The sequence below is a fragment of the Simochromis diagramma genome, unplaced genomic scaffold (assembly GCF_900408965.1).
Source record: "Simochromis diagramma unplaced genomic scaffold, fSimDia1.1 OVJJ01000055.1, whole genome shotgun sequence".
NCBI lineage: Eukaryota > Metazoa > Chordata > Actinopteri > Cichliformes > Cichlidae > Simochromis > Simochromis diagramma.
The window spans coordinates 465579-482015 of record NW_024387070.1 but is presented as its reverse complement, the minus strand read 5'-3'; the positions used below and the strand labels follow the sequence as shown (position 1 = coordinate 482015).

The window sequence follows — 16437 nt, the reverse complement described above, 5'->3', positions numbered from 1 at the left end:
GGGATTTTTGGATCGATTCCAAGATGACGTTGAGGCTCAAACTGTGAAAGAGCGAACACAGGGCAGCACTTTCCCACATGGACGCCGTGCAGTCGAGATCTGTACCAGACTGAGAGTCGTTGGGATATCCTGGAAAGGATTTTGGTGAGTGTCGCATCATCTTTATAATCAGAGATGGGCAGTAACGCGTTATTTGTACCGCGTTACTGTAATCTGATTACTTTTTTCAGGTAACAAGTAAAGTAAGGGATTACTATTGCAAAAATGGTAATTAGATTACTGTTACTTTCCAGATTACTGTTACTTTGCACAACTCCAGATAGAAATCAGTGTCAAACTGAAAACGAACCAATCGCTTTAATTAGCCCTTTAAAGCCCCGCGTATCGTATTTGACACGTGTGATTTCTACATCATCAGTGTGACTTTTTTTTACCCTCAAAAAATGATATAAATTACGAGACACATTTTAATGACTAAATTGCAAAAATATGGCTGATGTAGCAAATGTGATACAAATGAAAAATCATATATATGCAGATTAAAATTTGATGTATTGTTATATATTTTGCCTAAAGGCTCAACAAACACTCCATTTTGAAAATTTTTTTAATGTTTCTGGCAGTTATTTCATGGTTCAGGTTTTAAAGGATAAGGCATAATACATGACTGAGGGTTAGTGTTAGACAGTATATGTGATCCTGGACAGAACGCCTCTAACAGAAAGATTCGCTGTTGGAAACAGCTGCAGTTTTTCGTGGGAAAACGTCCCAAGCGTCCATCCCCAGAACGTGATTGTCCCAGTCAGGGTGAAGAGGAGGACTGTTTAAAGCCATCAAACAGCCGAGCCAGTAACATTCAGAGTTAAACTGCTCCACCATGTTCTGAGGATTTTCATCTTTCGCCTGTTAGGAAGAAAATATTGTGCTGCAAAACTCAGCTTCAGCAAAGATTCTGTAACTGAACTCCTGTACAACTGAAAGCTTTGTCTAAAACATGTCGTACCTTTGGGTCAGGCTGTGTCCTGCTGCGGTAGATGGCCAGCTGCAGGTTCTGTGCCGCTAGCAGCCTGAAGTCTTCAACCTGAAACCACAACGTTGCTTTAAAGAGAGCAGCCGAAGCTTTTAGGTGTAGTTTGAGTTTTAGCTCCAGTACCTTGTGAGACGTCCCAAAGCTGAGCTCACTCAGTCCAAACACTTCATCTATCTGCCTCTTCTTCTTCTCCATCTCAGTTAATCCAGCTTTAAAAGCTTCCTAAATTCATCAGTTTACATTTCCCAGATAAACAAACCATAATCAGGTTGTAAGTGTTGAATAATGGACGTATGTGACAGTAATCAGACATTCCCGTACCTGAATGTGGGCTCCGACTGACTCAGAGTTTCCATTATTGGATTTCAGGTGTTTTTTGACCCACTCCAGCCTCAGCTCTTCATACATCTGTATAAGCCTGGTGTTACTGACAGGGTTGTTCATGCTCTGTGTTTTTTCCCCGTCTTCAGTGAAAGGGCGACCTCTCTCGCCACTCTGTGAAAAAACACGACTGATTATCTGAAGCGGATTTGCCGTACTGATGTTTGATGGAGCTGCATGTACCTGTCTTTGAATGATTTTAGTTCTTCGTCTTTGTCATTTAGAGCTGCTCTGTGGAGTAGAAACAACATTGTGTGACCATGCGGCATCACGTTGAGCCACCCACCTCTCACATGGTCTCCGGTGAGTCGTCTCAGGTCACTCACACACCCAGAAGGATCATTAATGCTCATGAATACCTGCATTGAACACATTCTGCTCATAATGACATTTTAAAGCAGACGTCAGAACGAATGATGAGAAGTGACTTTAATGCTGTGCTGGTGCTGGATGAATCACTACAGTAGTACTCATACAGGGAGTGCAGAATTATTAGGCAAGTTGTATTTTTGAGGAATAATTTTATTATTGAACAACAACCATGTTCTCAATGAACCCAAAACACTCATTAATATCAAAGCTGAATGTTTTTGGAAGTAGTTTTTAGTTTGTTTTTAGTTTTAGCTATTTTAGGGGGATATCTGTGTGTGCAGGTGACTATTACTGTGCATAATTATTAGGCAACTTAACAAAAAACAAATATATACCCATTTCAATTATTTATTTTTACCAGTGAAACCAATATAACATCTCCACATTCACAAATATACATTTCTGACATTCAAAAACAAAACAAAAACAAATCAGCGACCAATATAGCCACCTTTCTTTGCAAGGACACTCAAAAGCCTGCCATCCATGGATTCTGTCAGTGTTTTGATCTGTTCACCATCAACATTGCGTGCAGCAGCAACCACAGCCTCCCAGACACTGTTCAGAGAGGTGTACCGTTTTCCCTCCTTGTAAATCTCACATTTGATGATGGACCACAGGTTCTCAATGGGGTTCAGATCAGGTGAACAAGGAGGCCATGTCATTAGTTTTTCTTCTTTTATACCCTTTCTTGCCAGCCACGCTGTGGAGTACTTGGACGCGTGTGATGGAGCATTGTCCTGCATGAAAATCATGTTTTTCTTGAAGGATGCAGACTTCTTCCTGTACCACTGCTTGAAGAAGGTGTCTTCCAGAAACTGGCAGTAGGACTGGGACTTGAGCTTGACTCCATCCTCAACCCGAAAAGGCCCCACAAGCTCATCTTTGATGATAACAGCCCAAACCAGTACTCCACCTCCACCTTGCTGGCGTCTGAGTCAGACTGGAGCTCTCTGCCCTTTACCAATCCAGCCACGGGCCCATCCATCTGGCCCATCAAGACTCACTCTCATTTCATCAGTCCATAAAACCTTAGAAAAACCAGTCTTGAGATATTTCTTGGCCCAGTCTTGACGTTTCAGCTTGTGTGTCTTGTTCAGTGGTGGTCGTCTTTCAGCCTTTCTTACCTTGGCCATGTCTCTGAGTATTGCACACCTTGTGCTTTTGGGCACTCCAGTGATGTTGCAGCTCTGAAATATGGCCAAACTGGTGGCAAGTGGCATCTTGGCAGCTGCACGCTTGACTTTTCTCAGTTCATGGGCAGTTATTTGGCGCCTTGGTTTTTCCACACGCTTCTTGCGACCCTGTTGACTATTTTGAATGAAACGCTTGATTGTTCGATGATCACGCTTCAGAAGCTTTGCAATTTTGAGACTGCTGCATCCCTCTGCAAGATATCTCACTATTTTTGACTTTTCTGAGCCTGTCAAGTCCTTCTTTTGACCCATTTTGCCAAAGGAAAGGACGTTGCCTAATAATTATGCACACCTGATATAGGGTGTTGATGTCATTAGACCACACCCCTTCTCATTACAGAGATGCACATCACCTAATATGCTTAATTGGTAGTAGGCTTTCGAGCCTATACAGCTTGGAGTAAGACAACATGCATGAAGAGGATGAAGTGGACAAAATACTCATTTGCCTAATAATTCTGCACTCCCTGTATACAGTGTTGGTCAAGTTACTTGAAAAAAGTAATCAGTAACTAATTACTGATTACTTCCCAAAAAAGTAATCCTGTTACTCTACTGATTACTTATTTTCAAAAGTAATTAATTACTTAGTTACTTGGTTACTTTTTAAAAACACGATTTACAACCTGAAGAGGTGATAAAGTGATAGATCTTTCAGCCCAATTCTACTTTTTCTGCATAATCCATCATACAAAATGTAATCAAATGGAAAAGTCTCTTTTTAAAACTTGTTTTATTAGTTTTAACCTTTTAACTTTATGCATCAAGCAAAAATTTAATTATCTGCAACATTCTCTGACTGGAAGAAATTAGTTTAACATTTAAACCTATTTTCTGCACATTCCAGCACATAAAATAAAATATTTTTTGTGTTTACACTCAGTCTTTCAAATAGATGCAAGTAAAACGCAGCAGAAAATAAATAAAGTCAGAGACTCAGCGGTCCTGTTGCTCTATTTTCACCTGTAAAGCAGGAGTGGGGTAGGCGGAGGTTTACCCTGGTGCAGGTGTGCCGCGGTCAGTGGAAGACTCCGCGAGTTTCTCTGTGAGTTTCCCATTACGTCGTAGCTACTCGGTGCTTGTTGGAAGTTTAGGGTTTTTTTCGCTGTAAAAAGAAGTTTTCTTCCCACGCACAGCGGACACTAATGTTTTTGTCACTTTTTATGGAATCAAACTCAAAGTAAGGTCAGTACTTCCACGCTTTAAACGCTGCACGCTCATACTCTCTCCCGCACTCGATATATGATCCATTGTTGATCTGCACACAGCTGTTGTCACCAACGTTGCACTCGCTTACGTCACTGTCATGAGACATTCTCGCAATAAAATCACGGTTTTAGTAACGCAGTAACGCAGCGCTCCTACGGGAAAGTAACAGTAATCTAATTACCGTTTTTGCAATAGTAATCCCTTACTTTACTTGTTACTTGAAAAAAGTAATCAGATTACTAGTAACACGTTTACAAGTAACGCGTTACTGCCCATCTCTGCTCATATAAAGTAAATAATGAAACACTCTTTTAGTCGCTGCAGTCAGTATGATCTGAACATGCATAAACGACTGTGACAAAGGCAGCGCTCGTCCCCCCCCCCACACGGCTGATCACTGTCCCTTTGGTCACAGCTGTGTAACTCCCCGTGGGTGGGCACAGCTTCAGAAAGCATGTGTGCAAAGGCTTTGACTGGATGTGCCAATCAGAACATATAACAGCATCACCCACGTGGCTGCAGTGTAGACATCACATCTGTGAAGTCTGAAGGAAATGTTGCAGCTTGTGTGAACACTGCATGAACGTGCCGGCATGTCCCTCCTGAGACGTGTGGCAGCTGTCCTTCATGTTTTTCATGGTGGTTTCCCAGACTGATGGGACGTCAGACGCGTCTCTAAGATCATTTGATGTCTTTCCTCCCTGACGCTGTGGTAACACCTGAATGCAAACTTCATGAAGGTGCTCTCACTGGCTGACTAATCACGTGTATTGATTATCTCTGTGGATGCAGTCCACACACTGCTTCTGGATTTTGGTTTGTGTTAGAAACACTCAGTGTAACATGTCATGTACTAGAACTGAAAGGTGGTTCAGTGTCTTTGTTCATATAACTGATATATGTTTCCCTTTGCTTGGTCCCACACTTGTTAGCATTTAGCACATCCGTTTATTCTTTCTTACTGTGTGCTGATAAGAGTTTGTGTAGAATTAAACAGATTTATATAACTGGCTGCTTCTTACCTTGTCTGGTCATATTTCTCTTCCATCTCTCTGAGCCTGTTTAAAAACACCACAGTAATGTCTCTCTGGTTAAATAACAGAATTTTACTTTCAAAATAAAACCGTTTTTGAGTAAACTTCCTGTGTCTGTAGAGAAGGAAATGTGTTGGTAAAACATGTTTTAGTTCATTTGTTCTCTCAATGAATCACATGCACGTCACCTTTCCTTGACTGATTTCAGCTCTTCTTCTTCTACCACAGCAGATCTGTGGGGTGAGATATCCAGTGTGAAAATGGTTATCAAACCAAGTCAAGAGCACGAGCTGACATTATTCACTGAAACACCAATCATGTGTCTGTACCTTGTGTGGTCATGTTTCACTCCCATCGTTGCCATTCTGTTTAAAAGCACCACAGCAGTGTCACCAATGTGTACTTTTAAAATCAATGCATGTATTTACTGATCTTTCTTATCACAGAGATCACACACAGGCAGCACACAGAGGAACAGGTTATCAGGAATGAAGTGAACTACCACAACACAGAGGCCAGCCAGGGAAGGGTCACCCCACACAGCTGCTCCAGCATCAGCACAGAGGCGACACACAGAGGAACAGGTTATCAGGAATGAAGTGAACTACCACAACACAGAGGCCAGCCAGGGAAGGGTCACCCCACACAGCTGCTCCAGCATCAGCACAGAGACGACACACAGAAAGCAGCTGGATAGATAAAGTCATCCTGCACAGACCAGAACGCAGAGGTTACCACCATCTTTAACTACAGTCTCATGAATCTGCCACAGTCATTGCAGTACCAGCGTACAGGCACCTGCCTTCATGCAGTTACCCCATCGTCCCTCTCCAGTCTGAAATCCTGCTAACTTGGCAGACACCAGCTGCAGCCCGCACAGCTCTCCACACGGTTTCAGCTTTTAACACAGTCATCACCCACAAACTGGTCCCAAAGCTGAGCTTAGATGCTCAGTAAAAGACCCCAGAATACCCACTCATCCTGACCCCTTGGCCCCCACGGGGGGTCTCTCCAGACGCCTCCTCCACCCCCTATTCACACAACCCACAGCACCATCAGCTGATGATTGTCCGGTGTCACAGGACCGCTATCAACAATGATGACATAATAGTGTGAGCACAGGAGTCCGTAAACACTACAAAACCCAAAGACAGTCTTACATAAACAGGAAGGAAGTAGAGAGGGTGGCTGGTCTCACCTGGACCGCACACATCTCCCATCAGGTGAGACCGGCAAAGGCTCCTCCTCCTGAGGATGTTAACGCACACTCCTCTCCCTGATCACCTGCTGACAAAACTTTATCGGGGGGCGAGGACAGGACAGCATGTCATCGGATACCCTCAGTGATATTTACACTGGCTCCCCCCCATCCTGGGTGCCGCCTGTTTGCCCCCACCGTCTCAGAGGAGATACACATCAATCAAAACCAGATGTCACAGAAAAGGTTTCACTAAACCAGAACCAGTGATATGCTTTAGTCAGGCTTGTTCTATTCTGCTCTACTCATACATCCACTGTTGTCTTTTTAAAACTCTTTGGTTTTCCTGCCTCCTGGTTGAAGAAATGTGACTTTGTTCATTAATCACGTACTGTTCTGTTCATCAGGACGTAAGTTTTGTTGGAGAAACGTTTCGTCACACATCCAGGTGACTTCTTCAGTCTCAGCTGACTGCAGGTTTCCGCAATCTTATAAACAGGATCGGGTCCCCGACACAAACAGAGTAACATAGTGTACGCTGTTAAGTGCCAGGATTTATACATCGGGGAAACCAAACAACCTCTGACTAAGAGGATGGCACAACACAGAAGAGCCACCTCGTCAGGCCAGGACTCTGCAGTCTAGTTACACCTACAGGCCAGTGGACACTCTTTCAATGATGAGGATGTTCACATCGCTGGTTTGAGGGCGGAGTCAAGGAGGCCATTTACGTGAAAAGGGAAAGACCATCTCTGAATGGAGGAGGGGCCTAAGGGTACATCTGTCACCATCGTACAATGCTGTGATTGCAGCCATTCCCCAACTCTCTGTGAATGGGACTCATGGCCATTGATCAGTGGTCTTTGATCAGTGGTTGTTGATCAATAATCTTGAGAATTTGCATAATTAAGATTAAGGAACTGACCTCACAGCCCATTGTTCCTTCAGTGGGCTGTGAGGTCATTATGCAAATGTCCTGTTTATAAGATTGAAACCTGCAGTCAGCTGAGACTGAAGACGTCACCTGATGATGATGAAACGTTTCTCCCACAAAACGCTGCGTCCAGATGAACAGAATCAACTTTTGCAGATTTGCTTTCCTGGATGATTGAGATGCATCACGACATGTACTGTACCTTTCTTTGAGAGATTTCAGATCTTTGTTATTTTCTTCCACAGCAGATCTGTGGAATAAAACAGAGGAAAATATGATTTCAGAAACTGCAGACTGATCTGAATTTGTCAGTGGCTCAAACGTGTCGCTCATGCTGGGTTTACTGCAGACAGCTGTATCATCCTACAGCAGATTCAAAGCTCGGTGTCTTCAGTAAAATCATTTTTAAAGGTACCTTGTCTGGTCATGTTTCACTCCCATCTCTGTGATTCTGTTCAAACATCACAATAATGTCAGTAAGGTGTTGATGTTCCTTCATGTTGGATTTCACACTCATGGATGGATCAGTGTATTTAGGTAAAATCCCAGTACCTGTCGTGGAGTAATTTAATTTCTTTTTCTTTTTCGTTCAGAGCAGATCTGTGGAAACAAACATCACACTGCATGAATGAACTGATCAGAGACACTTGAATCACACAGGAATTTAGCTTAAAATCATAAGAAATTAAATGTAAGAAGTCTTAAGCTCTTCAGCTGAAGGCGACTGGACTTCCTTTCAGGTTCTTGAAGAGGTTTCACCCAAGAAGGTAACGATGATGTGGAGTCGCAGGTATTTAGCTGTAGCTTAGACGTCACCTTAGAGGCGGCCCTGCTAACCTTCCTGACACCGTTTCAGTAGAACAAACCAGTTTATGAAGTAAAAGTCATGAAAGAAGGCTGCTGTATTTACACGTGAACATCAGAACAGCAGAAAATCTCCCAGTGAAAACCTGCTGCACATAAAAGCACCTGCTCTAAACGATGCACGGCCTGCTCTGACCAGGTGAGCTTCAACGTAAGTTTTCATGGTGGTTTAAAAAGGAGACAGATTCAGTGTGCTTCCAGTTTGGATTCAGGAGACAGACACTATCTCTACTTTCAAGATTAGGCTTCAAACTTTCCTTTTTGCTAAAGCATATAGTTAGGGCTGGACCAGGTGACCCTGGATCCTCCCTTAGTTATGCTGCAATAATCGTAGGCTGCCGGGGATTCCCATGATGCATTGAGTTTTTCCTTTCCAGTCACCTTTCTCACTCACTATGTGTTAACAGACCTCTCTGCATTGAATCATATCTGTTATTAACCTCTGTCTCTCTTCCACAGCATGTCTTTATCCTGTCTTCCTTCTCTCACCCCAACCAATCAAGATGGCCCCGCCCCTCCCTGAGCCTGGTTCTGCTGGAGGTTTCTTCCTGTTAAAAGGGAGTTTTTCCTTCCCACTGTTGCCAAAGTGCTTGCTCATAGGGGGTCATATGATTGTTGGGTTTTTGTATTCTAATGCCCTCTTTGGATGACCTTGTCAAGATTTCATCTTTTGCACTAGGAATCGGAGGAGAACATGGGAGCTGTACCACCATGTATGTATCTTTGCATCTTTTTGTGACTTCCTGTTTTTGCCTCACAGCAAGAAGGTTCTGGGTTCCCGGGTGGAGTTTTGCATGTTCTGCCTGTGGCTGAGTGGGTTCCCTCCAGCTACTCCTGCTTCCTCTCACAGTACATTGGGCTTAGAGAATGAGTGTGAATGGATGTCTGTCCCTCTGTGGCAGCCCTCAATCTGTTTTACTTTCAGGCCCTGTGGTGACTTCTTTCCTATCTGTTATCCAAGCACTATCAGCATTATGTAGTAGCCAGTGTTGGGACTAACGCGTTATTAAGTAACGCGTTACAGTAACTACGTTATTATTGTGGTAACGAGCACGGTAACTAGTTATTATGCCAAAACCAGGAACACGTTACTCGTTACTGGGATTTAGATAGGGTCGTTATTCGTTACTTCGTGTGGTGGCATCGCAGAGCTTCCACAGATTCAGTAACATTAGCAAGTGGTGGAGGCCAGTAGGTGGATGAGGGAAAGTGGAGGCAGGAGGAGGAGAGACACGAAGAAACGTCCGAGTGTCAGGTGAACTGAACTTCAGGTAAGAAGTTATGGCCTGCAGTCTCTCTGGGTCAGATATAAACCAAGTTTAGGTGGAGTTTATTTTCGTTATGCTGACTTTTTCGTACTGCGTGCTAGCTAGCATGACGGAGTTTCTATACAGTTGAACAAACGTTTGTCCAGCAGGAAACATGACGTCCTCCAGCCTGAAGCTGTCCACGTTTCACATGAACTCTGTGGCTGAACATTTCACAGCATTCAACATAAAGTTCAGAGGTCACACACTGTACAAACATCTAATAAGAGCTCAAAGACACAGATCTCTGTGATCTCTGTGTGGAAAATTATGAAATGGATGATCGCACAACATGATCCATTTAAAAAGTTCCTCTCGTTAGCGATGCATCAGTCACAGCTTTTCCTCCTGATGTAACTAATGATTGTTTCCATCATTGATATATGAGAGAAATATCTGATTAACTTCATGGACAAAACAAGAAGTCACACAGTTTAATGTCATCACTGATCCATCTGCAGGTTATTCATAATCTAAATGTGTTATTATTATTATTACCCTGATTCAGATGATTAGTTTGAAAATGACACGCTGACAGGAAACAAAAGGTCCAAATGAATTAAACATTATTTTACTTTCAGAAAAGGAAAAAAACGAAAACAAATATTAAATTATAAATACTTTAAATACTAACTGATTTATTGTATATGAGGGATTATATAAAAATCCAGACTGTCAGTGTGGATCCACATTTTGTTATTTTTATTTAAAATGACATATAACCTTCAGATATATTAACTGAACATAATTCATAGAGACGTGTTTATCAGCTGAGCTGCACTGTTGCTGAGCGTCCAGCAGAGGGCAGAGCAGGGCTGATGAAACAGCTGAAGCAAAGAGCAGCAAATCAAATCAAATCACTTTTATTGTCACATCACATGTGCAGGTACACTGGTACAGTACATGTGAGTGAAATTCTTGTGTGCGAGCTTCACAGTTGTGCAAAAATACAATAACGTAAAACAAGCAAAATATAAGAATGGCTAAATCTGAGACTAATAAATATATGTACAATATATATATATATATATATATGTATATATATAGCCCTGCGACAGACTGGCGACCTGTCCAGGGTGTACCCCGCCTTTCGCCCTATGACAGCTGGGATAGGCTCCAGCGCCCCCCGCGACCCTGAAAAGGATAAGTGGAAGCAAATGGATGGATGGATGTGTGTATGTATATATATATATGTATATATATATATGTATATATATATATATATATATATATATATATATATATATATATATATATAAATAAAATAGTATATGCATTACTGGATGTACATTACTGGACAGCAATGAGCTCCATCAGTCTCACACATCCATCATCAGCCTGCACTCTTTGATTTATGTTATCAGTGACAGTTTGATTCCATCGGAGCCGAAGATGTATGGCGTTGACCTGAAATCACACTGACTCTAATATTTGATGTTCATCGATGAGTTGAAGTCTAAACATTTGCTACTTTCACTTGTACCAGACAAACGTTAAATGTTTGTAAAGGTTTGATATCAGCAGCAGTAACTAATTTCTGATTACTTCCTGAAAAAAGTAATCCTGTTACTTTACTGATTACTTATTTTCAAAAGTAATTAGTTACTTAGTTACTTTTTAAAACATGATTTATCCCCTAAATAGGTGATAAAGTGATAGATCTTTCAGCCCAATTCTACTTTGTCTACATAATCCATCATACAAAATGTAATCAAATGGAAAAGTCTCTTTTTAAAACTTGTTTTATTAGTTTGAATCTTTTAACTTTATGCATCAAGCAAACATTTAATTATCTGCAACATTCTCTGACTGGAAGAAATTAGTTTAACATTTAAACCTACATTCCAGCACATAAAATAAAATATTTTTTGTGTTTACACTCAGTCTTTCAAATAGATGCAAGTAAAACACAGCAGAAAATAAATAAAGTCAAAGACTAGCGGTCCTGTTGCTCTATTTTCACCTGTAAAGCAGGAGTGGGGTAGGCGGAGGTTTACCCTGGTGCAGGTGTGCCGCGGTCAGTGGAAGAATCCGCGAGTTTCTCTGTGAGTTTCCCATTACGTCGTAGCTACTCAGTGCTTGTTTGGAAGTTTAGGGTTTTTTTCGCTGTAAAAAGAAGTTTTCTTCCCACGCACAGCGGACACTAATGTTTTTGTCACTTTTTATGGAATCAAACTCAAAGTAAGGTCAGTACTTCCACGCTTTAAACGCTGCACGCTCATACTCTCTCCCACAATCGATATATGATCCATTGTTGATCTGCACACAGCTGTTGTCACGAACGGCGCACTCGCTTACGTCACTGTCATGACACACTCGCAAAAAAAAAAAATCACGGTTTTAGTAACGCAGTAACGCAGCGCTCCTACGGGAAAGTAACGGTAATCTAATTACCGTTTTTGCAATAGTAATCCCTTACTTTACTCGTTACCTGAAAAAAGTAACGTGTTATTTGTAACACGTTACTGCCCATCTCTGCATATCAGTGTCATTAAAGTGTGTCGAGGTTTGATTCTGTGATTTCCAGTGTTGGGACTAACGCGTTATTAAGTAACACGTTACAGTAACTACGTTATTATTGTGGTAACGAGCACGGTAACTAGTTATTATGCCAAAATCAGGAACGCGTTAGTCGTTACTGGGATTTAGATAGGGTCGTTACTCGTTACTTCGTGTGGTGGCTATCGCGGAGCTTCCACAGATTCAGTAACATTAGCAAGTGGTGGAGGCCAGCAGGTGGATGAAGGAAAGGGGACGCAGAAGGAAAAGAGACCCGAGGCGGCCGCTGGTCCGAGAGTGAACTGAACTTCAGGTAAGAAGTTATGACCTGCAGTCTCTCTGGGTCAGATATAAACCAAGTTTAGGTGGAGTTTATTTTCGTTATTCTGACTTTTTCCGTACTGCGTGCTAGCTAGCATGACGGAGTTTCTATACAGCTGGGTGGTGCTATGAAGTTAATGATGTTGAACTTTATTTTGTTCATAAGTTATTAGAGTTGCCAACCGTCCCGTCTGGTATTCAGAGAAAATATTACGCGTTTCGTATTGAGGTGAAAAGGAACAGTTTGTCCCGTAATTCAGCTACAATGAAAAAGACACAAAGCTGGAGTTATTCTGTGTCTTTGCTGCACAGCTGCCTCTTCTTCTTTCATTCTCCCCCCTCCCTCTCCCGTTTCTACTTCAATCATGAAACTGATCAATGATCAGCTGATCGGCTTTCTTGTTTGTTTATCGCTCACTTTGCGCCGAAAGAGGAAACCAGCGGATGTCGCGCTAAACAACAGCAGCACTTTTAAGCTTGATCAGCTGTTGTTAGAATTTATTTAATATTAATTTCTAGTATCAGCTGATGTTTGCTGGAGCCACAGCTGTAAAGCTGCTGGTCATGATATGGTTTGGTTATCTGGTGAGAGGGAAACATGAAGATGAAACCAGGAGATGTCCTTACTGGATCATCACAGCTGTGATGGAGAAACAGGTTTACCTTTTAGGTGACATGAATGAGTTGAAGGGAAGTTATGAACTGTTTCTGAGAGACAAATAACACCAGGATCCTTTTTTAGGTAGCTGACAGCTGGTGACTGTGCAGGGGCGGGTCTAGCAAAGTGTGGCCAGGGGGGCAGGTAGGGCATTAACAGGGAGAGGGGGGCACAAAGAAATACTTTTCTTTCTTATTCTCATTTAAAATGTCTCGCTTTTAAAAAATAATTATCTGAATCTTACAACAAACAATTGATAGATTGATACATATATACCATCAGAACAGTGAACATCACTGTCACAACAGCGTTTGTTTTCATTCAAAGGCTTTATGATTTTTCCTATAATGGCGGCCGGTCTCTAATCAAAATGCCCGGGACGATTTTCTGTCCCAGTCCAGCTCTGTATGCAGCTCATCTGCAGTCTGGTGTTACCTACATCTTCCTATTCAGAAGGCAGAATTTCTGAGTTCTGAGTACAATCGAAAGCACCACGACTGCAGTTTTTGTGTTGGATGTAAAAGGCGCACATGACGCTGTGACGTAGGCTAGAATCATGGCAGCAGTCAACGACGGTCCAGGTGTGGGATTTCTCTCGTGGAAATATGCACATTATCTTTTCCTTTCTATTGGTAGGTGGCACAGTGCACTGTGGCAAGTAAGCAAGCTAGAAGACTGGCAAAGTTATGGAAGCAACACATTAACAAGAGAATTCTGAGTAAAACCAAAGTTACTTTCCCTAGTAACTAGTTACTTTGAAAGTAACGAGTAACTTGAAGTAACTGAGTTACTTTTGACAGAAGTAACTAGTAATGTAACTAAGTTACTATTTTAAAGTAACTTACCCAACACTGGTGATTTCCCAGCAGTGACTCGGGTCTCTGCATCAGCTGTTTGATCTCCTTTAGTGATCAGAGGACTCGCTGCATGTTCTTGCGCAGAACTGTCATCAAATAATTGTGTTTGGATGTTGAAATCCCCATAAACAGACTTTTTGTTTTGATGTATTAAATCTTTTATATATATCCACTCCTTAAATGTTTCCAACTATGCTGTTGTGTTGGTCTGTGTCGGGCTGTGAGCTGAAAAGCTACAGCCGGCTGTATGTGGCAGCAACCGTGTGTGAAAAGTGGTCAATACAGAGATGCTGAAAAGCGTGTTCATGCAAACATCGTCGGGTCTGCCGTGATATGTTTACAATGGGACTTCTGCTCCTGAACCTCTGAACAGCAGGACTGTAAGCTGTCGTCTGTGAGGCGTGAGCGGTGTTTGTTTTTAACACAGTTCACGGTGGAGAACAGCTGCTGACATAATGTGGATCCGAAGATCTATAACTGGCCTACCCGGGGTTGAAAGTCTCGATAAATGCACGTCGGGTACACCGTGAGTGTAACGCTTATTTTGAGCGATGAAAAAATAATAAAATATTATCTTTTTATATTTCAATATCACAATAGTCTTCCAATGTAGAACTACAAGTTAAAAAAAGAACTAACATAAATAAAACACACTTCAGCTAAATACTTGTTTATTACTAATTTATTTTCCCAACCGCGGAGCCGCACTATAAGGACTAACGAGCCGCATCCGCAGGTTGCTGACCCCTGCTTTAGGGCGATGCCTGTAACACTCTGCCTGTTGCCTTCATATTAAATGATTTTGGAATGATAATTTTTTTAAATATTTCTTTGAATCATTATGTGGGCCGCAAGTAGAGGTGACACGGGAAACCAAAAATAGAGAGAGCATAGCGGACATATGAAACCGGAAAATACCGCCGTGTAATCCATTTATTTCAGCAAAGTAACTGTATTCTGAATATCTCCTTTTTAAACGGTAACTGTAACGGTATACGGTTTCTCATATTTTGTATTTTAAATACGTAACGGCGGCACGTGTACTCCGTTACTCCCCAACACTGTTCATTAGTGAATTCTCGCAGTGACATTTGAAGATTTTATTTTATTTTTCATTACATTTAATCAAATGTTTTTTAAATATTCAAGAAATTGTGACGTTCCAAACACAAACATGGCACGAAGAATGAACCTGCACAGTAATCTGGATTACAGCTGGATTATCATCAGGCCCTGAAACGTCTCCTCCATTTGTCATGTTCGCCATCATCAGACTAGAGCAACAACAGCGTTCTGTGGGTTTGATGATGCTGGATGATTCAATTTACATCGAGCTGTAACTGGAAGCATCGGATTCACTTAATGAAGCTTTAAAAGGTGCTGAGCAGCAGGGGGCGCTGCGGAGCTGTCCTCGGACTGATGGACAGTGAGGGAGCAGGCTGGTCCTCACAGAGCAGTGTGGCAGCGAGCGCCGGGACACTGCCGCTCTTCTCCTGTCACACGCCTGCTGGGCCAGAGGTTCAGGTTCAAAATCAGCACATCAAACATCAAAGTATCGAGTTCACGACAAATACGTGGCGAGCAGTGAGAAGCTGCTCAGGTGACCCTCAGGAAGCTCAGCGTCCAGCAGGAGACTCGACGCGGGCTGGTGTCGCGTGCTTTTGATCCACACCATAAAAATATTCAGTTCAGGTTCAAGTGAAGTCTTTCTGTCTGCTTCTACCAGACAGGTGAAGCACGTTAATGCATCACCTGGTGCGTCACCTGTGACCTGCTGGAGGTTCAAAAGGTTTCGACAGGGCGTCACCGAGTGTTCGTGCTCACAAAATGGAGGCCAGTGACTGTCGGTGATGCCATCGATGACCTCACAGACGTGTCACAGACTGCTGCTGTCCGTCAGCATTAACGCTCTGACGCTTCCATTTGAAATGAAACGATTTCTCTTTTTCACATTTCCCAAACGGGAAAATTAACTCCGACTTTGATCCCGACCACGACTGCAGATCAGCCCCCTCCTCCACCCTCCTCCACCCCCCCAGAGCCTGAGACATGAGGGGAAGCTGTTTTTTGCCGGCACACAGACAGTGTTTGAACAAACGTCTGGTGGCCTCATTTCCACCTGAGGAAGGACAGGTCAGCGTGTGAAGAAGACGTCGCTGTGGTCGCTCTCCTTCAGAAGTCCGGGTCATCGGCGCCAGCTCTGATTCACGTCAGTGTGAAAGGGTGAAACCACACGCCGGACCTGTCTGAGCTGCCGGGCCTGGGTCTGTGCTGTTTGTGGTGAAAGTGCTGGCGCGTGTCCTTAAAGCGGTGCTGCCTGGCGTGCTGATGCAGGCGCAAACAGAGAGTGATGAGGGGGAGGGTGGGGGAGGGAGGGGAGGTCTGTCTCTAAAATGAGCTTTCATGGTTTTTAATGAAGCTCGGAGGACTTAATCAAAGCTCTCTCTGAGCCCCCGGAGTGTCCAACACTTCATTACTGCAGAGCGACAGTTTGAGGCTGGGTCACGTCCTCGCTCTCTCTCATCCTCCGCTCGCTCACTCGGGTGTGCTCTGGGGGAGGAGACGCGCTGCTTCACG

General features: G+C 42.8%; 1 protein-coding gene across 3 annotated transcripts; it reads right to left on the bottom strand.

The window, feature by feature from the left end:
- Window positions 1–326: 326 nt before the first annotated feature.
- Window positions 327–8494, bottom strand: LOC120742199 (structural maintenance of chromosomes protein 1-like). 3 transcript variants are annotated; one of them, XM_040045360.1, is made up of 11 exons: window positions 7907–8494; window positions 7770–7805; window positions 7557–7604; window positions 5552–5587; window positions 5411–5455; window positions 5211–5246; window positions 1595–1642; window positions 1352–1525; window positions 1154–1252; window positions 1004–1081; window positions 327–903 (listed from the first exon to the last, which is right to left on the bottom strand). In XM_040045360.1, the coding sequence occupies exons 1-8, from the start codon at window positions 7978–7980 to the stop codon at window positions 1471–1473; spliced, it is 378 nt and encodes a 125-aa protein (XP_039901294.1). In that variant the 5' UTR covers window positions 7981–8494; the 3' UTR covers window positions 327–903; window positions 1004–1081; window positions 1154–1252; window positions 1352–1470. The 3 variants fall into 3 exon arrangements, with proteins under 3 accessions (XP_039901294.1, XP_039901292.1, XP_039901293.1); XM_040045358.1 differs by lacking the exons at window positions 5552–5587; window positions 7557–7604 and having other exon boundaries at window positions 7907–8485; XM_040045359.1 differs by lacking the exons at window positions 7557–7604; window positions 7770–7805; window positions 7907–8494 and having other exon boundaries at window positions 5552–6919.
- Between the last annotated feature and the right edge of the window lie 7943 nt (window positions 8495–16437).